This window comes from Pteropus medius, unplaced genomic scaffold (assembly GCF_902729225.1).
Source record: "Pteropus medius unplaced genomic scaffold, Ma_sr-lr_union100, whole genome shotgun sequence".
In the NCBI taxonomy this organism is placed as follows: domain Eukaryota; kingdom Metazoa; phylum Chordata; class Mammalia; order Chiroptera; family Pteropodidae; genus Pteropus; species Pteropus medius.
The window spans coordinates 2,979,657-3,002,449 of NW_024354502.1; the positions used below are offsets into that span (position 1 = coordinate 2,979,657).

Genomic DNA, 22,793 nt, shown 5'->3' on the forward strand with positions numbered 1-22,793 from the left:
ACCTTATGCATCAAATTTAATGTCTGCTTTTGCAAGAGGAATGCTCTAAGCACACCCAGGATTTAGTCCATTTAGAGTCCCTATTTAGTGTTTCATGTGCCATTTTTGGCTTCTGTTTCAGGTTGGGGGTTAAAATAAACCTCCAGGTGACAGCACCTCTCAGTACCAATAACACTGCAAGAACCACAAATAGCTGAGGCAATTGGAAGGCAGCCAATGAAGCAGGTGAGACTCCTGCGTGTCAGGCAAGGGGAAGGTAAAAAGCTAGCAAGTCAAATGTCTAGAAATCAGTCATGTGATGTAATGATATTAATCTATTTGTGGTTATTGTTTCCAATTTTAAGTAACACTGACCTGGTCTTCCTAAATACCTCTTCCTATTAGAAGATAATTAAATGGTTATTTTAATATGAAATAAAGGGTAGAAGTAACTGAATTAAAAACTGTTCGAAATAACAGATTGTATTACTCTAGCCCATGAGAGACAAACATAATGATTTTCACTATTTTAATGAATGCTGTATTATGTGACATAAATTTTCTTTGGAAAAAAAAGAAGCAGAGAGAGAAATAAAATGTTTAAAAAAACCTCCAGTGGTTAAAAGATCAGGTTGGCCGCAACACAGAACAACAGAAGATAAAGTGTCACTACTGTCAGAAGCTTGATCTTTGAGAAAAACAGAAGGCAGAGAAATCCTCTCCATTTTCTCAGTGACAGTTCACTGGGCACGGGCTCTGCTTCAGAATAAAAGAACAACTGCAGCTCGCACAGGGCTTGAAAAAATAAAATCCACTGATATGCTCTACATCTACACTCTTTCTATTCTTGTACTTGTCAACAATTAATAAAGACTGCATGTTTGAAATATAGCTGACAACTTGCATATAATACTTAGAGTAATCAATCCAGTAGATTTTTCTCTCTCAGTATTTTTCAAATGCATGCTATAATAAGCAAGAATTACTTAAAGACGGAAATGTAGCTCAAGAAATATTTCTGTGCACGTGAGTATATAATTATGCTATTTACTGAATGACCCTGCCCGCATCTTTAAGTAATTTTTGTTTACTTTATCTAAGACAACATCAAAAGTTATTCCTAAATTACCGAAGTGTTCACTTAGTTGTCTGGTTCTTATCTCTAGTATGACCCCCTCCACTATTAATTAGCATATGGTAAAGGACACAATCTTTTTCTCATCGTACAAACACGAATAGACTTACTGATTTTCATATCCAACTGGCCAAATGCCATGCTGTCCACTGGCCTCTGAACTGGTCTCCTAGAACCTGCCCAGTCCTTTCCAGTTACAAAATCATGAACATTAAGTCCCCTTCCGCCCCCACTCCACAAATCTCCTCAGCTCCCAATACCAGAAGACACATTCTAAGGAAAGAGGTCCTTCCTTCGACCTCTCAAGGAACATCATCTCTGGCCTTTCCCAATGGTTTCCTGCTGCCTAGTCTACTCTCCAAATTTTAACTCAAAATTCCCTTTCGGATACCATTTAAATTTGATCCAGGAAATGACTTCTCCTTTCCAGAACTCTCTGGGCAGCTTCGTAAAGGAGTAGGACGGAACCGCTGCAGGTGCTTTCGTGCCATCACTTCTCATCATTCCCGGAACTCTAGGAACTGCACTATGATCCCCACTTTAAGAAGAAACGGGGGCTCAGAGTTAGAGTGAAGAAAAGGCAGAATTTAAGCAAATGCTCTTTTCCCTTACTCGGAATTTCCTAAGCACATTTTAATTGTCTGTGTCCATCTAATTTCACTGTTAATATGATTTTGTGTACATATGTTGAGAGGCTTCTGCATCTTCATTAGACTAAGCATACTATTCGTCAGACTAAGCCACTGCTTTTGACTCTCTGAAAAGGCATTCGTATTCCCGTGAACCTTAAGACTTGGCGATCCATTCCCCTCTCCAACCTCTTTCCTCATCTCTCTTCTACTGCTAGGTGGGGGACAAAGGCCTAAATCTCAAGTTCTTTACTACGTATCAATTGTGGTGAAAAGTGTGATATGGAAGGAGGCTAAAGTCACTATCTAAAATAAGGGTTTGATGCTCTTATGTATGGACTTCGCTCAATGTCAAAAACAAGCAGGAGTTTGCTGCATTAAAAAACATTCACCTCATTTAAATAATTCAAGTAATTAGCTGCCAGAATTGTCTGGTGCTCCAGAGGACAAGGTATTCAACGACAGTAGGCACCCCAGTGCCTAACTGGAGTGCTGTGGTGAACGAGGCCTCTCAACGTCTGTACGCTTTTCCTGCCCACACTGCTGCTATGTCCCTTCTGCCTCTTCTGTGCCCACCTCTCTTCCTTTCCTCCTCTCCACACAGAGGTCTTGTTTGCTTCAAACATAAGGTTTTGATAGCCAAGCAATCACTGCATGTTTTTAACATTTTTTTTCCTTTCACTTTTTCGTCGTTGGAATGATGCAGTCTTCTCAGACGCCTGGTCCTTTCCTGATGTCCTACGTAGAAACATCTCTTAGGCCATTTCGGGTAGGAAATTTGATGCACTCCCGAGCTCCCCATAGGTTAAACACACACACACACACACACACACACACACACACTTCTGTACAAACTTCTGGACCCATCTCTTAGTCCCCTATGTAAGATAACGGGGTTGAGACATTTCCCAAAGTGGGTTCTGTAGAGTTGACAGTCCTTCCCCAAAGAGGTTTTCAAGTTAAATAAGTTTAAGAAATTAGCAAACAGCTTCCTTTGGAGAATCACATGCATAAAAGCATATTAAAAGATTTAGTCTTTAAGGAAATTCTTTTAATCAAGCATTCCCCAAACTTATTTGACCACAAAATCCATTTCTCCTAATGTACTTATTCACATCCTGATTAATTAGCACTATGGGGCGACTTTTGAAAATGCTGCACTAGAGGCCCACTAAGGCCCAGTAGAGTGTAAATGTTTTATAATTCTGAATAAAATCTTAATACCTACACTTAATACCTACAAAGCATGAAGATGGACTTCTATAAACTACCCATGAAAATCAGTCTCAGCTCAGCATAGACCAGAATTTTCACCTACTAGCAGCGACATTACTTGGTAGCCTAAGAGATGTATATCTAGATTCTTGGGTCCTATAGAGGCAACTCGATTGGTGGAATACTATATCCGGACCTAACCCTCTGTGTATATTAGACAAAATGCTATCAAATACAACCTTAATTTGGAAATAACTGCAGAGGAAATTCTAAAGTACTGGAATAGAAATTAACTACTAGTAATTATTAAAACAGACACATCCTGGGGCCAAGCGGCTGAAGAGTGAATACCCAAGGTCGACTTTGTTTTTCTGGTTAACGGCCACGTGTGGGCAATATTCCTATAGACAACGCTCACATAAAGAACATGTAAACTTGTGACAAGAAAGGTGTTAAGAGACTACGCACTGCTGTGGAGTGTCAAGTAGGGGGCATGAAGCGGAGAAGAGGTATTCGCCAGTACTTTCCCGTCTGGCTCCAAGAGATTTTCACTGATTCCACTGTCATCTCTCACTTTCTTGCTATTCTGGTGACAACAGTAATTTCTCTTATGCTCAGGAGTCTTCTGTCTTCAAATTTTATAATTTCTCCCTCCTTCCTCTTTTGTTGATGATTCACAATGTGGGCTGCACTATCACATTCAGTCAGTAGATGATCATAGCTAATAAATCATATTCTCTGGCCTGGACCTTCCTTCAGATACTACATATTAGTAGCTTTCTCAGTGAGAAATGCTCCCCAAATCTGGCTTAACTAAATAGTAACTCCTTACCATAAGATTTCATGTTCAAGTAGTGGATGTTAAGATAACTTTAAGATGTAGAAAAAGCAAAACTTGCTAGTTGATGGAGGGTGAAGGGTGAGGAGGCAGAGGGAAGTGATATGTCAAAAACATTTAAAACTAGTTGCATAATGACAAGGCTGAGGTAAGCTATACCTTTGACCTATTTCGTTCTTTTATTATATCTAAGATTGTGTTGGTTTCAACAGTTTACATGAGGTACATTTCCACACTTCTAACTCCCAACATATTCATTTTAAAAGGCAGATTAAATGCCTGAGCTAGCTTACCAAGTGAAAACCACAACACACAGGACATAATCCATGAACAGATTTATATGAAACAACACAAGTATATCAAACTAGCTTTTAATTGCTCCTGTTAGGTTAAGGAAAAAAATACTCTCCCTCCTCAGGCTTTTGGTAGGAATTATTATAAAATATTGACTTAAAGAAAACAAAAACAAACATGTGGCAACAATCTGATTTAAATGCTTTCAAATATTACATAATCTATAAGATGCATGGAGCACCAGACAGAGTAGGAAAGTGAAGAAAATAAAACTCTCGATTTTCCAATAAATTTACATGCTGAAGCAGCACATACTAAAAGAACAATATACAGGTAAAACCTGACATTCTTTTGAGATTTAAAGTTTGTTAAAGTTAAATCACACAATTAAGTATCACGATAAAAAGTAAATGCCAACATATAATGTGAATCTCAAGCTTAATTACTTGTATTAAATTCTAGGACTAGGCTGCTCACCAAAAAGCACAGAAGATATGTATTTTGTCACTGACGGCTAATGACAGGTGAAACGAATCCGAACCTAGGCTGTTCATCATGTAGCTTCCTAGTTCCATCCTTTTTCACTATGAGAATCAGAGTATAAAAAAGTTGCAAGGATTGTCGCATGATAGTGATTGGACTCTTTACCATGTCTTATTTGAAGAAATGCACACCCAAAAATGGATTTGAGGATTCCTTGATCGAAACTGGTGCCCTAGCTCTGGAATCTGAGGCCCACAGGATGAAACTACAGGGTTAGTTTTACACAATCCCGTAAACACAGATTCAGAAATATGTAGTATTACTACTGCGTACTTGATACGGGATAAAAAGTCTCATTTCAAAAGGGATAAACCAACAGGTGACTAGTGAAGTGGTTTGAGAAGCAAAATATCAGTAACGAAATTATTCTGAAATCAACTGTGGCCATGACTTGCATGACTTAAGCACAGCTCCTGGCACACAATAGGCACTCATATCTGTGAATGAATAACTGACCAAGCTTGGGTAGGTTACTCGACTACTCTATATACTTTATACTTCTAAATACAAAAGTAGGCTTTCTCTGTGCTAATTTTCTCAAATTAAATCTTTGAATTGATCAAGGCACTCTGAAACTCTGACATTGAGAAAATCAGAAAAAAGATGCTTCCATTTCATGCAAAAGTCACCTAGAGAAGTTATATATCACGATCTCCTTGCTGAGGCTTATTTGACTTTCAGCTTAAATATCACTTCCTCGGGAAGGATTTCCCCCAAACCCCAGAAAATATTATGCCTCATGTTATTTACTCTCCTTGAACGCTTTGTTTTCCCGTAATAGTTATTAAATACCATCTGTATTGTTCTGTGTAAACGTTTGTCTCCCTCTCCAGACTTCGGACAACCTGAGGTGGGCTTTGCACCCAGAAGTATCTGGCACATAATATTTACTCACTGAATGAGACAAAAAGCCAGCCAACAGTGCTCCTTCAATATACTCAAATAATAAAAGCTTAGAAATCATATGAGTCTAGTGTTCAGAACTTCACTCTGTTTCAACATGAAACTGAGAAAAGCTATTCTCTGGCAGTAACAGTTATAAAAGAAGTAACTGTACCATAGTGAATCTCTGTGCATTTCATAGTTTCAAAACACTTTCATCACATGTGTGGTCTCATGGCTGAAAATCTCCAAAGAATTCATACAGAACTCTTTGTGGTTCAAAATGCATATTTAAGAGTTGTGACAGGTATATAACTCCCCCTATCCTGAAAGTTTTTATAAACGACTTATAGACTATTTGGGAATTTTTTTTAGTGTTCACAGCATAATATTCTCTCTAGAAACTATGTGAGATGAAGTCCTAATTCCAGAGCACTGAAATAAATACCGATTCCAAAGAAAATCTTCAGGCATTGTAAAATAAAGTCGCTCTATTTTCTCAAAGGACAAAGAAAAGCAATCTGAGAGCTTCTGCTGAGAGGGACTTCCCAGAGATTGATGGTAAACTGACCTACACCTCGAAGGTTCCAAAGCAAACTTCTAAAATCTTTCAGAATTCTGTGAAGGTGAGAGCAGGAGAGAGACAGTTCTTTAAATAATAAAGAAAAGCTCTTTGATGATTAAAAAAAATTTTACTGTACTGTAACTATACAAAAATTCATAAACAGAAAAACCACAAGATGGATCAGAATCTGGACAAATAAAATTTAAAAAAAATTTTTTTTTTTTTTTTAAGAATCTGGGCAAATGATACAGTCATGGAAGTGCTGCAGCCAAAGTTACATAGGGACTCGTACGGGTTCCTAGTATCTGTATTCTTTCTTAGTAATCTGACTTAAAACAATTTCTTTGTTTGGTTATCATAAACACCTCATATTATAACTTAACTAAGCTTTTATCTAACCCTATAATTCCTGAATTCGAAACTAGGACAGGTCAAAGTCAATAAAAGTTTTATTTCAAAGTCTTGAAATACAGTGAGCAAAGTATGTTTTTAAGAAAGATTTTGTTCCATCTTTTTAAGGAATATGTTTAGCAATCTGGATTTGCAATAACATAATATCTTACATCTGCATCAAATTTTATGAATGTCAAAGTGTTTGTTACACGGTATTCTAATCTGACTCATATAATAATCTTGTGAAATAGGGAGGCCGAGGATTTTATAGATGAAGAACATGAGGTTCCAAGAGGTTGTATTGCTTGACTCAGGATCATAACTTAGAAAATGGAAGAGCTAGGGTTGGAAGGGTTTCCGACCCCTAAATAATTGCTATTTCTAAAGAGCTTTACCATTCTGGTTCCTCTTCATTCTTTATCCCTCACGAAAACAAGCAATAAGATAGCAATGTCCACAACTGCAAGTATATAAAGAGTGCATAGTATGTTATGAGGCATAAAATATCTCCCTCGAAATAATGGCCATATTCCCACTGTGTCCCCATATGGTTTCAGGCCTTAGACATCTTATAGTTTACTATTCTTGGTCTTGTATGAAGCTTACATAGAGCACAACTTTGCTCCAGAAAAGGACAATAAACATGTCTTCTCTTCTTATGAAAGACCAGGGACCTTTATTACAAGCACAAGAATCACTAATCCAGTTGTTCCACAGACTAGTGTGAAGTTAGGGCTAAGAAGTGGGATACAACTCAGAGCACAATCTTTTCTGTTTAGCAGAGTGAGGGGAATGGGATGAGACCTCAAGATGAAAGAAACACTGTTAACTCCTGACTGTGGTTGAGGGTAAGGGTTTCTTTGTCTTTGACTTTTTTTTTTTTTATGAATGGCTCAGTTTTTTGAAGGGGGAAGAGTTCAATTCTTTATGCAAAAATACCTTACGTATCTGTGAATCCTACAGTGTAATAGGAAAAAAATCCATGTTAAGTTCTTTAACTTCCCTCTAATGCATGCTGTTTATGTAACTTCAAAGCTAGAAAGCACCTATTGAACAGCCTCCACAGAATGTAAGGGCCAAAACAGGGCTGATCTAATAGGCCCAACTCTGAGCTTTGGTACCAAACACTTCATTCTGTAAAGTCAACTTTGTTCTTTTAAGTCAGTCATTTGCAACCCTGGATACACATTAGAATGCGTTTTTAAAATAAAAATACTAGTGCCGCCATCCTGCTCCAGACCAGTGAAATCAGAATCTCTTTAGAGCAGAGTCTGCCTGGTTCTAGGGGTCAGCTGCAACTGAAAACCTCTGATCTGAGGGCTTTGTTGCCCAGTTTCAAATGCCCCAACATAATGTCATTTTCATATTTTCCTATGGAATAAATATTCACAGTATGAGGACTAATAGCCACAATGGTTAGAAATATCAGAATTTACAAGCTGAACGAGTTTACTACTTGAATATAAGCAGATATTTTTAAGTTAGTCACAAATGATACACTTAAATACTAACAACAACAACAAAAAAAACCTCAGGAAAAAAACTTCAAACCAGAAAAAAACATTAAAAATTTTTTTAAAAACTTCATAACTATGAATATATAGCTATGTAATGCTCATTTAAGCATGGTTTAAGTATTAAACCGTATTTAATCATTTATCTTCCACTGAACAGTAGCCAACCTTGTAAAATATTTGATTTTTGGAATTTTCCCATAGATGTAGGTAAGAAAAGGCAAATAAAGAAACCAGAAGTACAAGACATCCTATGACACAGGTATCTGAAATCAGTTCAAAGGGGAGTTTCCACTGCTTAGAGGAGGACAAAGGACTTCCCAGAAACATTACTGCAACTGTATTGTTCACTTCTTACTCAACAGGGCACTGCTGAAAAGGATGTTGCTATGTTCCCACCTTAACTGCCTATCCGTTCCTGTGACAGCTGGAGTCAACAAAGATAACTTTGGCTTCTGGAAAAACCAAAATGCCAACCTTCTTTATTTTTCAACTTGCTCTGAAACTCTTCTATATTATCTGATTCTACGAATTTTGCAATAGCTGCATTTTAATTATAGCTGGAGAATGAGTAACTAAACCTGGTCTAAATTGTATGCTTAAGCACATAAGACAATAAAAACAAGTTCTATGTGATTTTTAGCATTTTATAAAAATCTCATATTGAAGGAGGCTTAGACTAAAAATTTTGAGACCAAAAAAAAAAAAAAAAAAAAAAGCGAGAACTCTAAAATAGATGTAACATCCTAATTAAACTAGGTGGCCTAGCTGGGAAAATATTTCAGATTCCTATTCTAAGAACTTCCTGATTAAAAAGAAATTAATAGCTGCTATAGTAAGGATAAGGAAATATGAAAGGTCAGGGAAGAATTTTGATTTTGTGTTTTTATTTTTAGATCAGAGTTATAACCATATATCACCAGGTGTGTGCTGTAAACTTACATGATTTATCGCAGACTGAACAGCCTTTACGTAATGGTTTAGTTCCCGATCCATCATAGCAAATTCAACCATTGCCTTGTCCATACTGTATTCACTACTCACTTCAGCTGAAAGAGAAAGAAAGCAATTATTATTTTCCATTTAAAATGCCATATCTGGAAAAAGTTGCACCAGCATACCCTATGTCAATCAGTCAATGGTTTAAATGATTTTGTAAAGGTATTACATATTTTTTAAAACTTTCTCAACATATGACTGCTTCATTCAAAATTCTAAAAATACACCCAGTTGAAAAAGGCTCAAAGGCAGAATGTGGACTCAGACTCAGAAGTTCCAGGCTCTGCCACTCACTCGCCTGTATGATCTTAAATCGATCACTGCACTTCTCCCAGTCATCCGTCTGCACATAAACCTCACAGGACTGCGATAGATCAAGTGAGGAAGATTTCTAATTTCTAGTAACAGTAGCTTGGCTTATGTGGACCAATCCTCCTACTGAAGACAACTAAAACAACTAGAAAAAAATAAATCTCCTTAAAAACAAAAGAGTCACAAGACAGTAATAAATCTAGGGAAAAATCTAGGGCAAAATCCAGGGCAAAATCTAGAGAAAAACGAAAAAGAGAAGAAGAGCATCAAACACAAAGTCACACGCAGTCAGCTGGGACCCTTCCTCAGAATAAAGAGGAACCAGAAGTAGTCTCATCCTATTCCTCCAGGTTGCGGAGAGGTTGGCCTTGGCCACTGAGCAGAACGGAGGGGAGAGAGAGAGAAAACAAACCTGTTTCTGAAACACTGTGGCCACAAGCCAGCCCTCCCGAATGTGCCGCCTGGGCTCCCCTCCCCTCACCTGAGTGGTCCGGGGAACCTAAGAGCTTATGACCTTGTGAGACAGTTGTGAGACGGTCTCCCCCTGAAGGTGCCCACATGTACTTCCCTCTGGAGAAGATACTTTCATCCTGCTCCTCAAATAATCCCAACAAATAATCGTTAAGGATAATGAGCAGATAACAGGGGAAAACATTTTAAAAATTAAAACAACAAAAAAATTTAACACTAAATAACACAAGAAAAGAAGCCAGCAAGAGTAAGGATCAGCAGAAACAGATCCACAAATGTTTCAGATACTGGGATTATCTATCAGTCAGAATATAAAGCAACTACTCTTACTATGTATAAAAAGTTAAAATACCCTCAGGAATCAGGAGACTATAAAAAGTGACCAACAGATAGGAAAGGCAAGATAATTTTCTTAAAAATGTTTCAAAACTTTTTTCAAGCTCTAAACAATTTCATAGATTAGGAAAAGATGGAGAACACAGGATAATAAAAATGTCAACATTAAAAAAAGCTGAATGAAATGAAAATAAAGCCAACTTACTTAAATCATGCAAAGACTCTTCACTGAAATACTTAGATAAATGTATTTATCTACTCTGAAGAATAATATGGCAGATCATCTCAAAGTCATGAAATAATGTAAAATCCACTTACATTTAGCTTTAAAAATGATTTTCCGAGACTTTAAAATGATGCTTTAATTTTACAATAGTTCATTATAAATATATTCCATAAAACAGCTCAAGTTAACCTGCTTCTGGAAGAATACCTCGTGGTTTATAACACCCAGACTTTACAGAATGGAAATTTTTTTTTGAGAAGGGAGGGAAAGGGAAGTATTTACATGAGAAAAAAATCTGTATTTACATTTTGCAAATTAAATCTATTTTAAACAAAATAGTATATGAGAAAGGTCTCAAGTCATATTCCAAATAACACTGTTAGACCATCAATCACAGGCTGACGTTTTGAAGATGTCCAAACATCCTTTGTTACTGATGGCACTGAGTGCGTCTAATTGCTACATATTCCGCAACTGCTTGTGAAAAATCATATTAATTGTTTGATGATCGGGAACAGAATTTTAAACAATTTATATCCTCATATGATAGTTTGGGACTTATATCTAGGCATTTGACTATACACTCTTAGATTTCAGTAAACTGGCTAGCGGTTTTAGGTAGACTTGTATTTTAATTTTTTCCCATTTAAAATAATGAAAAATAGACTCTTGGTTTCACAGAATCCTCACCCAGTTAAAAGAAATTATAGTTGTTTTTTTTTTCTTTACTTAGTGGAATCAGTGTATTTTATGGATACTGAATTCTGACTCTTGGACCAGTCAAAAAGTAGGTTAAGCTGGTAAGCTGAGCAAGGACTAAGAGCATAAACTGCTATATCAAAAATCCAATAATTAGAGGCATCTTCAAACTAAACAGGAACCCATTAAAGAATTTATAGGGGGGCAAAGTCTTTGAAGTATAAGAAATAAAAGTTTGTTAAGAGCTTAAATCAGTGGGAATTGATAGAATGTTGGCAACCTCCCTCTGGGATTAAATGAATTAATTTTTAAAAACATTCAGAACTGTGCCTTCGACATGAAAAATGCTATGAAAGGGTTTGCAAAATAAAATAAAACAGGATGATGGGTCTCATTATCAAGGTCCCATGGATAATAGTAAGACTTGAATCAGATAGCAATTTCAAAGGAGAAGGCCAAGGAGACATTTCTTGCAGAGGAGAAAGTGAGCGATGGCCGGGTCAGTGTTTGATGGCACAAAGTCTAAGGAAAGAATCTTGGGAGGCCTGGTCCAAGTGTACAGGCAGCCTCAGTGAAGCTCCTAGATCCAAGAATGCTGGGACACGCTGAAGAATCTAAGTGATGAACAGGGCAGCCCGAGGCAACAAAGGGAAAAACACCAGAAGAGATCAGGAAGCTAGTCCTGAAAAGAACTGAGAACCACACCACACCTGGAAGTGATGCTCCGTCAGATAACGGCCAAAGTCAGTGTCTCGGTTTGTTGCAGAAAAGGGTTGGAGAGATCCGAGACGGAAGGCAAGAAGTAGCGGAGGACAGGCCATGACAATGGAACCTGGAGGACAGGCCACGACAACGTGTGTATCTAGCTGCAACCTCCCACAGCTATTTTAAGGTAATTTTTGTAATTCTTTTGCTCTTCTTATTAGCCTTTATTTCCCTTATTGTTGCAATAATAACCTCTTTTTTGAAATATTATTTGGGTTCACGTTTCAGAAACCCTAGGCTAGGGAAGACACGGGGAGCCTTTGTCTTTTTCTATTAAAGAATTGAAGTGGGAAAAGAAGAGCATAGTGTTGCATGAAACAGGCAAAGGGCCAAACAGATTCCTGAAGAATTCAAGAACTGGGGAGGAACAAAAGGGATAAACAAATCAACAGGGACTTGGCTGCTGACTGAATGTGGCTGGGGGATGGGGTAGGTGTGCAGGGACTGACCAGAGGTTCCCTGCTCCATTATTCCACAGTATGGAATCCCACTGTCGAAGATCTCCCACTCTTACAGGGAAAACCCTTCCCCAAAATCCACACCCGCCAAACTCCACACATCCTTCAAGGGCTCAGCTCAAGCCCTACCTGCTTTTAAACTATACCAGCCTAGAAGAATCTCACTTCATTTATCAACAACTATACTTGATATTTTGGCACTTTTAACCAGAAACGATCTTGTCTTCTTATATGCATTCATCTCATTTCGCCAAGAATGATGCTTTGGTGTTCTTAGGTTCCAACAAAGAATTACAGTAACTCTTCCTTCGACATTCTTATATGGCCATTATTTAATAAATTTGGAAGTTAAACTTTCACCGAACTATAAATTGTCTTGCCTCAGATGTTCAACTGGATTAAAATATAAAGAAGACATGATAGAAGTTCATTTGCCTATTATATTTTCATTGTGATCTTTCCATAGGAAACAGGCTGGCACCCGTAAGGTAGTGGGTACGGGTGGAGTGGAGCAGGGAGGAAGAGAATCCCAGAAAAGATGTTAAAATTCACAGAATGACAGTCCCAGAGAGGAAAGTAATACTGTACCACACCTCTGCAAGCTTGGCATTAGAGAAAATTGGTGCAGATGATAAAGCATAGAAAGTAATGACAACGATGAAAAAAGTATATAATAACAGTAGCTGTAGCTAACAATTAGCAAACACTTTATTATGTGCCAAGACTGTACCGAGATCACCATATTTACATTAAACCTCACAACAACATTAAGAGATAGGTAGTTTTATCTCCACTTTATATATGAGAAAACTGAAGCACTAAGCAGTTGAAGTAACTTGCTCAAGGCAAAGCAGGCCTCCAACTCATGCTTCTCACTGCAAAGTTTGTACACCTGCTCACCTGCGCTAAAAGCTGCTGAGACAGGCGGAGAAGGACAAGCACTTCCAACGCCTCCGTGAATATCCAGGAGACGAACCGTCAGGAGGGTGAAAGTCATGGCCTCGAGCTTCACTCGAGCTCCCTGGTGATCCATTCCAAGCAGGACACCAGGCAACGCCACTCAAATGCTATCGGACCTGGTCCCTGAAAAAGCTTTGCCAAACCCCTTAAGTATTGGAAACTGATAAGAAGAAAATGATTTTCCCCTTTTTGAAGATTACGGTTGACCTTGAACAACTCGAGTTTGGACTTCACAGGTCCACTTATACATGGTTTTTTTGCAATAAATACTATAAATGTATTTTCTTTTCCTTATGATTTTAATAACATTTCCTTTTTGCTAGCTTACTTTAAGAATACAGTACATAATACACATAACATAAAAAATATGTGTTAATCGACTATGTTATCAGTAAGGCTGCCGGTCAACAGTAGGTTATTAGTAGTAAAGTTTTGGGAGAGTCCAAGGTTATACTCAGATTTTCACCTGTACAGTGGATTGGTCCTCCTTGCTCCCACATTATTCAAGGGTAAACGGTACTAAGCTTTGACACTGGTGAAGACCGACCTTCTACATCAGGAAGGATAAGGGGAGGTGCTATAAAAGCAACCAAGTCACCCACTGAATGGAGAACAACTAAGCCAACCCTCGCTAAGAAGTCAGACCTGTACTAGGCCGGGAGCACAGCAGCAACAGAGATGAAGCAGCAGCCATGGACTGACTACCCGGCAGCAAATGAAGGGCAGCAGGGGGGGAACTTTCAAGGGGCAGGGAGGGTCCTGGAAGACTTCACGCTGCAGAGATACACTGAGTGGAGCCCAGCGTCCAAACCATTTTATTTTCTTCACGTCTTTAACTGCCTTCCTCCAGCCAAGCAGGGTCTCGGGAGTCCAGGATGTGCTATTCTATGAGTATGCGTTTATTACAGCCAATCTTTGTGTTAATCAAATGAACAAAAGTGATATACTTGAACATTGGTTTACAAGCCAATAAATACATGGGCAAGACTTATGGAGAGAGAGCTCAGTGACAGGGAGACATGCGTTAACACATATGGCACACTAACTGAGAAACTGTTAAGAAGTTAGTACAATAATAAGCTGAAATACGTCCCACTGCCCCTGCAAAGCAAGTCCAGGGGACACAGATACACCTGATTTACATTATAAAATTATAACTGCTTTTGTTAGGACACCAGTACAAGGGCTGTTCTACTAATCTATGTGTCTGTAGCCAGTGATCCAGGTCTATGGACTGCTACTAGCACCTGAAGAACTTTAAGAGTGTTATTTAGACCAGGAAGGGCTTTGCATTAAACCCATTCTTTAAAGATGGTTTCTGTTTCATTTCTTTTCCTGTCCAGTCGCAAACTCCAGAAAAGTAAAAAATAATCACTAAAGGAGGGCTTCTTTTTAGACTGGAGTGCTCCGATATTTATACAATAAAAAAAGTATGTGAATGGATGAAGTTGGCCTGCATATAATTTTTCTAAAGTTAAACAAACCTATAATTATGCAATCTAAATCGCTATGTTAGTCATTAGACATGTCGTCTCTTACTCAATGTCAAAATGCACTAACAGCAGTATTATAACTATTACTATTCTTTTTGAAGTGTTGAACAGGCATATTACATGATCAGTAGAACGTTAAGCAGAAATAGGTGATTTAGTGCTGCAATCAAATACATCTTAAAATTCAGGAGAATTCAAAGAGAGGAAGATGATAGCTGAAGCAGGAATAAGCATGAAAGCAAAGCAGTAATCAGGGCTGGTCATCTTGAACATGAAAGGCTGGGGCAAATGAGGGAGGAGACAGGTCTGCGAATGGAAGGCAGGGAGGGGATAAACTAGATGTTTTTAAAGATGTCAATCCAAGGAAGACGAATTCTAGGTCTTTTGACTAAAGGACGTGAGTAGTAAGTAAGCTTGCAGCAATATAATTCTCATGCAGCACAGCATGAACACATGAGAGTTTATCCGGGGTGAGTTCCAAGATTGTCTAGGGTCTATTCACATCCTATTTGTTTAATATAATGTCCTTTTCTAGGCCACTGGTTAAAAATGGGGGAGCAGAAGATTCTTTACCTTGGCTTCCCCAAGTCCAGGTGGACATGGTCTACAGAACAATCGAGCTCGCGTTCCAGACCAGCGACCGGTTCAACAAGAACAGAAGGTAAGTGATGTAGCTAAGAGATGTAGCTCTATGACCAGCTATTCCAATTAAGGCCCCTCCCTAGCCACAGCCGTCTGATAGCTGCAGCCTAAGGCAGGCACTAGAGAGAAATAAACTCTTTTCTCTCAGGGAGCACACAGTACCCAGAGCCAGGTAAGTTCCCTCATCATCCCCCACATCTTCAGGAGAAGTACTTCCGGTGAAACAGACATGAAAATAACACTCACCCTCCCCGTTCCCCTAGCCCATCCACATGCATCTCCGTGCTACCTCTCTATACTACCAGGTGTCTTTTTGCTTTGCTCTGCTGTTCCTATGATCTCAGCCACAGGTCCTTTTCCAGGATCCTCCCTAATGTTCAGAACAGTACCAAGTGCTTCATGTCTTATAAACCCATAAAGCTTCTTTACCTTTACCACGGGACACTTGTGCATATGTGTATGTTATGGAGGCACACCCTCAAGACAAATTTTACCTACTTATCCTTTCCAACATTTTGTCCCTGATTCAATTGCACAGTTTTGCCCAAGGCCAAGCTGTTTGCTAAAATGTTGTCCCAAACGAATAAAAATGGCAGAATCAGGTGTTTATTTTTTTTTTCTACAAAGTCATGCACAAGAATGTCTGGATAGGAACAATACTGATTACACAGAGTTGGTTAAATTCAACTCCATGCACTTATTTTATTAGTAAATACCACACTAAGACAAAGCAGCTATTTAGTGTTCTCATGGGATTGCTGACTTCAATTCAACATGAATCATACACTCAGAGGACCTGATTAATATTCAATGCCATAAAGTACATATGTCCATTCTGGCAAGGAGGAAGGGAAAAAAGGAGGCAGGGAATTGCTTGATTATATTATAAGTTTCCTAGAATAGATCAATGGGATATATAGTAGGGAAATTTTGTTTTCTGAAACAGAGAATAGATATTTCCTAATGTCTTCAAATCAAAACTTGATTCTTCTATGTTTTGCAAGCAAGAAGTTTCTCTTTGGATAAAGTCTAATAAATGGCAGTATAAACTCTCCCGCCTTCCCTCCCTCCACAAAAAAAAAAAAAAAAACCCTTCCTCTCTGAAAATATAGCTCCAACTATCTCTAGCAACATATATCTACACACACACCTACCTCTGTGAGTGGGTGTGTGTGTTTTTCCTGGCAGCCTGGCATTAAGCAATCATTATATATTCATCTAGAGTCAAGTTTAATGACTTACTCACTGCTTGAGCAATATTTAATAGAAACTTAGTTACTCTCACTGCACTGTACTTTAGTCGTAATTATTCCTCCACACAGATATTAGTGTGGTAAAATTAAAACTGAAGCCACATTTTATAACTGCCTCTCACCAGAAATAATAGTGAAGAGTATAACAGTGTATGGCGCAAACTAATAAGCAAGTTGTCTATTCAGAAACAGTGAATATAGGGGAAATCTTCAAGAAATAGTGACGTTTATAATCATCTTTATCCACCCATACGATTTTCTTAGAATTTTAATACGGCAATTCAAAAAGCCAGCTCTGGACTCAGTTTACATTCAGATCTAGGCTATATTACTTGCTAGCTATGCAGTCGCTGGCAAGTCAGTTTATTAGAGTCTCAGATACCTCTCCTGTATAATGGGTACAATAATAGTATCTAAATCATAAACACGATATGAGGACTAAAGGAGAAAATGTAGGTAAAATGACCAGCCCAGTGCCTAGCCCACAGTAAATAATAACAAAATATCATGTCATTATAATTATTACAGAATGGATAATTAGTCTGCAAATGTAATTAGTCTAAGTGTTGAAAGCATTCTGTCCTTAGAACCAAAAAGTACCAAGTGAATATCAGCTCCTTAACTCAGTTATGTTTACTGACTTGAGCCCAAAGCACTAAGCTGAACTCACAAGACTGCAATACAATGCTCACCGAGAAGCTTTCTAACCACACCCCTCCACACTAATGTCCGGAAACTCATGTACCTAGCAAATGGCTATGGACCACTTAATACATGCCAGGCAGAGGGGGAAAAATACTTTGAAGCAAGAAGGGGCAGTTAACACTACCCACAGAAGGTGGGAAGGTTTAACAGGACAGGGTCAATTTGCACGGTGTCTTGAAGGATGACTAGATGTGAGCCAGATGCTCACTAGACTGGGACAGAGGCTGAACAAGTGCCCTCATGCCTTTCTACAGAGGTAGGTTTAGAGTTTAAATGGTCAAACAAAAATACTGGGCATGAAATGAGAGACACAGATAAAATCTGCGCTGAGCGCTGACTACGTGCCAGGTCTCTGAACATACTATTCATCTTTGCCTTTGTCACAACAGTGTGAATTACGTATCATTAAACATAATTTCGAGATAAGAAAACTGATGCTCGAAGAGGCTAAATCATTTGCCTCAGGTCACACCATTTAGTCAATAAATCGTAGGGTCTGGAATGACCTCATGTGCGACTTCAAGTTAGCGTGGAAGGCACGTGCTACAGTGTCTGAACTACTAACCAGAAATAAATAAGACACGCTTCACACAGAAGTCATGGAGTAATGAATAACTGGTTCTCTAGCTAAAGGAATTCTCCTAAACATTAACTTCCTTTAAGAGAAAGTGAAAAAGAAAGACTGACTGACTGACTTAACCAGTTCTATCTTAGAGTAATAGAGACCATCTTTAATTATGTAGACAGATATTTCCTTAGAACAAATAGTTCATGTTCTATAAACTACCAGGGTAAAGTTATAACTCAAAGTACTGCTTGAAGTAAATTCTAATAAGGTCCCTGAATCTTCAAGGTCAAGTATGTTTTTTAATTGACTGAAATTCTTTTTCTATACCCTTCTTGCCCAATTCTTCCTATCTGATCCCTGGTAGTCTAGAAAGAAATAGTGAATCCAAGGCAGCAAGCAATATTCACAGCAGCATTTCCCAGCCAATGTAATTTCAATGACTGCCATTTCTCTCTGGTCTTCAAGTTCCTGACTGTGCCCAAGTTCTATTTACAGTATGAGGCCTGAAGGCCCAGGAGGCTTAAGGAATAGAACGGAGCCTGGCTTTGACTTCTGGTTCAACAGCAAAGCGCCGGTATGAATTGCTGGCAACAAAGACAAAAAGAAGTGAGGCTTAAATCTCATGTGATGACTGAGAAAATTAAATGAAAACGTAGGTCAAGCACCCAATGTAACGTCTTAAACACAGCAGTCACAGAGCCTATTTTGCTGTTAACTAAATGTCCTTTGCAATAGTCCAACACAAACCTTCTATTTCACTTAAGCCAGTATCGAGTCATGGGGTCGTTTCACCCACTTTTTAAAAAATCAATAAAGCATATGGTAAAAAAAATAGTTCAATGTATGACCGAAAAATCTAAACAGTACAGTAATGTGATGTTTCCAATCCCCAAACTCCCTCCTCAGAGGCAACCGTTGTCACAAGGGTCTTGGGAATATCATCTCATGGAAATATTCTGTGAATAAGGCACCTTCTTTTAAAAAAAATGACGGAAATTAAAATGCTTATAGAAGCAGCAGAAATAAGGAATTTAAAGTGGCCAACTAGGGAAAACTACTCTGAGATTGCCTCGCGTTCACAACCACACGCCTTAGTCTTCGGTGTGTGCTCCGGCACAGAGAACAGCGAGGGCTGCACTCTGCACTCTCAGATGATGGTCTAAGTGAGAAGCATTTCGTCCTGAGAAACATTTAAGGAAAGAATGGAAGGGAGAGAACAACTGTATCTCATATTGCTAATTTGTTAGAAGATAATTTCTATGCTTATTATTTTTGGAAAGTAAAATGACTTGATTTCATGAAAACAATGGCAGATCAGCTTGTTAAAACTTAAATCGCTGACAGTGCCAGAAATTAAGTCTAACAGAATTTACTACAAACATTATAATAACTGCCCCATCTGATTCAGCAGATTTCCTGAGAGTTGTACCTCCACATAGAGAAAGTTACTGAAAAGATTTTCAGAGGAATTTATAAAGTAATTCTTATTTTTTCTCATTATTTATCATTTCTAAGATGTTTTATTTTCATTTTAAGTGATATAAATCAGTAATGACTCCCAATACTGTTTCTGTTTTACCTTCTTCAAAAGCCTCCTTATCAAAGAAATAATGATCCATAAACACTTACATCTATTACAAATGGCTCAGAGAACTCTTATTAGGTGAAGTAAGCTATTTCTGTAATGGGAATTATCACCCACCAGTGTTATCTGTTCTGGATGAGAATTATAATGAACTTCAATGTAAGAAATAAAGAACTATTAATATTCCATGAGTAACTGGTCCTCTAACACTGCAGTAGCATTTATAAAATGGGAGGTTCCAATCAATCGCATCCCACATAAAGGCACCCAAGTTTCTGCAACGAAACAGAACCAGACCATAGGCAAGACCTGAACCTTGCAGTCATCTTAAAACTCCTCCCTCTTAGCATCCTCCCCATCTAACTAGTCACCAAGTTCTATCAGTTCGGCCTGCTCAAGTCAACTATTATCTCCTTTCCAACTATACAGCCTTATTTTCAGTCTTCATTGTTTCTTCCTCAGATTATTGATTTGCTTCCTCACTGATTTCCTTATCTCAGCTCTTTTCCCTCTAACCCTTCTTCCATGCCCTTATCAATTCTTTCTCAAGAATAAGTCTGACACTACGCTCTCATTTATCTAAAATCTAAAGCACTTCCACTTCTGACCAAGAGAGACTAACAGGGACAAATTTATCCTCCTGCCTTGACCACAAAAAACAAAATAAAAACTAATAATGCTTCACAAGACACTAGACATCATGCAAGGAAGAGGAAGGAGAGTGAAAACATATAAGGTGAGACCCATAACTGCCCCACCTTCCTCTCTTGAGGGAGTTTCAAGGCACAAATATCAACCAAAATCTCAGTGGGCTTTTTTTGTAGAAACTGACAAACTGATTCTAAAATTCATATAAAAATATAAAGGATCCAGAACAGCCAAAATAACCATGAAAAAGAAAAAGTTGGAGGACTAACACTACCTGATTTCAAGACTTATTTATTATAAGGCTTCAGTAATTCAGAAGTGTGGTATTAAGGTAAAGACAAACAGATGAACAAAAACCGAACAGAAAGTCTGGAAGTACAAACATACACAAATGGACACTTGATCTGACAAAAGAGCAAAGGTAATTCGGTGGAGAAAGGGCCGTCTTTACAACAAACAGTGCTGGGGTAATCGGCCACCATATGCAAAAACAAAAACAAAAAAACTTAGATCTATCCTACCTTGAGCCATGTACAAAAACTGGGTCAGAAGGATCACAAACATTAATGTAAAACCTAAAACTATAAAACCTCTAGAGAAAATTATAAAGAAAATCTTTCGAAACTTAGGTTAAGGAAAGACTTTTTGATATAATACCAAAAGCACATACATAAGAGAACAAATTGATAAATTGGATGTCATGAAAATTAAAAAAACTTCTGCTCTTCAAAATAATTTGGTAAGAGCACAGATTGAGTGAAATACTCACAAATCATATATGACAAAGAATTGTATTCCAAATTATAAAGAACTCTCAAAATTCAATTAAAATTTAAAAATTGCCCAATAACAAAGGAGAATAAGTTTTGGGTAGAACTTCGCCAAACTGGCAAATGTCAGACAGGCACAGGAAAAGGTATTCAAGATTATTGGTCACTAGGAAATGGAATTAAACACTCTCAGATATCACTGCATATTTATTAGGATGGCTAAAATTAAGAAGACTGTCCATATCAAGTGTTGGCTAGGACATGGGGAGACTAAAGACTTACCTTAATGTATTCCACACACAGATTCCTAATTTTCAGACAACAACATTATGAAAAAAGTACTTTACCACTCTTAATATAATTTAATCTTATCATAATGACTCAGAAGGACTTCAAATATTATGTCTGTGTCATCATTATGAAGTACGGAAACATGATCAACAGAAATTTTTTTACATAACGGATATCAAGGAAACCAGCTTTTAGTCTACAATTACCTCGCAAGAGTATGATTGTTTTCTATTATAATTTGTCTTCTCCAAAACAGTAGTTTCAAAGTGTGGTCACCAGACCAGCAGCATCAGCATCATCTGGGAACTTGTTAGAAATGTGAACTGTCAGGCCCTCCGCTAGACACCTGACTCCAAAACTCTGGGGAGGGGACCAGCAAAGTATATTTTAACAAGTTCTCCAGGTGATGCCAAAGTCTGGCAAAATTTGGACCCACTTCTAATGTATGTTTTAAAATTAAAATCATAAATTGCCTTTTCTCTGAGATTCTTTCTAAATTCACAGAATTTGAAGACAAAAGGAACTGTTAACTTCAAATCCACATTCTCAACAAATCTGGAGCTCAACCAGCTGTCTGCCTATTTTTATACTCCTGAATTATTTTAGGCCTTTTGTTAAGCTAGAAAACTAAACTGAATGTAAGGTCCCATAAATAATGTATTCTACAAAAGCCTTTGTTTCAAAACCAACTTTCCTACTTAAATATCCCAAATGATTTACTCACAATTATTTTTGTAACTGCACCCAAGATTCCCTCCAAATTTACTAGATTTGCTTCTAATTTTGGCCACAGATTGTCACCTCCAGAGAACATCTGTGCAACTTTTAATTCAGCTCATCTACATAGATGATTCTAGTTATAAATCTTTTAATTGTTTCATAAAGCTACTTAAGATAGAAACAGAATGAAAGTGAAAATATTGTATTGAACCGGGACATCTGGGACTGTCAATAATTTGCTCAGAGACCTGGAGTTAATAACTTAGCTTTTCTTGGCCTCAGTCCCTTCATTTGTAAGAGGGAGTTGGAGTAGATGCCCTGTGAAGTCCATTTCAGGTCTAAGAGTCTATAAGTCGGTGATCGTACTCTTAGGCTGTATGATACTGTAGCTGTATATTAATGTGACATTGCCAAATTATTTTCCTGTATTGTATCTATTTTTAACAGTTTTTAAATTGTTTTAAGATGCATGCCCCTTCTTAGGATCCAAGAACATCACTATAACACTGCTCCCCAGAGAGCTGAATACAACAAAATATGAACACATGCAAACTTTTAGTTGCTGAAGCACCAAAATGGCACTGAGATGTTAACCGTCTCCTTTTTATTCCTTCTTGGGTTGGTGAATTTATCTCTGAAACCATAAGAGTACATGGCACGAACTCCCGAAAGCAAAGCTTTCACAGTGTCATAAACAACAGGGACTCTGGAGGCGACTACCATGGACTCTGGATCTACCACTTAAGAACTTTTGTGACCTTGGGCAGGTTACTTAACCTTTTAAACCTTCAAAAAGCATTAGGTGTTTTACTAATATTACTTGCAAAGTTGGCTCTCTAATCAGAAGATTTCAGAACTAATCTGCAATTCACTTTAGTAAGCACACAGGGTAAATAAAGCCTTTG

General features: G+C 37.9%; 1 protein-coding gene across 4 annotated transcripts in view; it reads right to left on the minus strand.

Moving 5' to 3' along the window:
- Window positions 1-22,793, minus strand: part of NSMCE2 (NSE2 SUMO ligase component of SMC5/6 complex) — a 202,651-nt gene that overhangs the window by 152,062 nt on the left and 27,796 nt on the right. For all 4 annotated transcript variants that reach the window (XM_039853616.1, XM_039853615.1, XM_039853614.1 and 1 more), the window contains one exon: window positions 8,930-9,036. In XM_039853616.1, coding sequence (XP_039709550.1) covers window positions 8,930-9,036 — 107 coding nt within the window. The remainder of the gene's footprint in view (window positions 1-8,929; window positions 9,037-22,793) is intronic.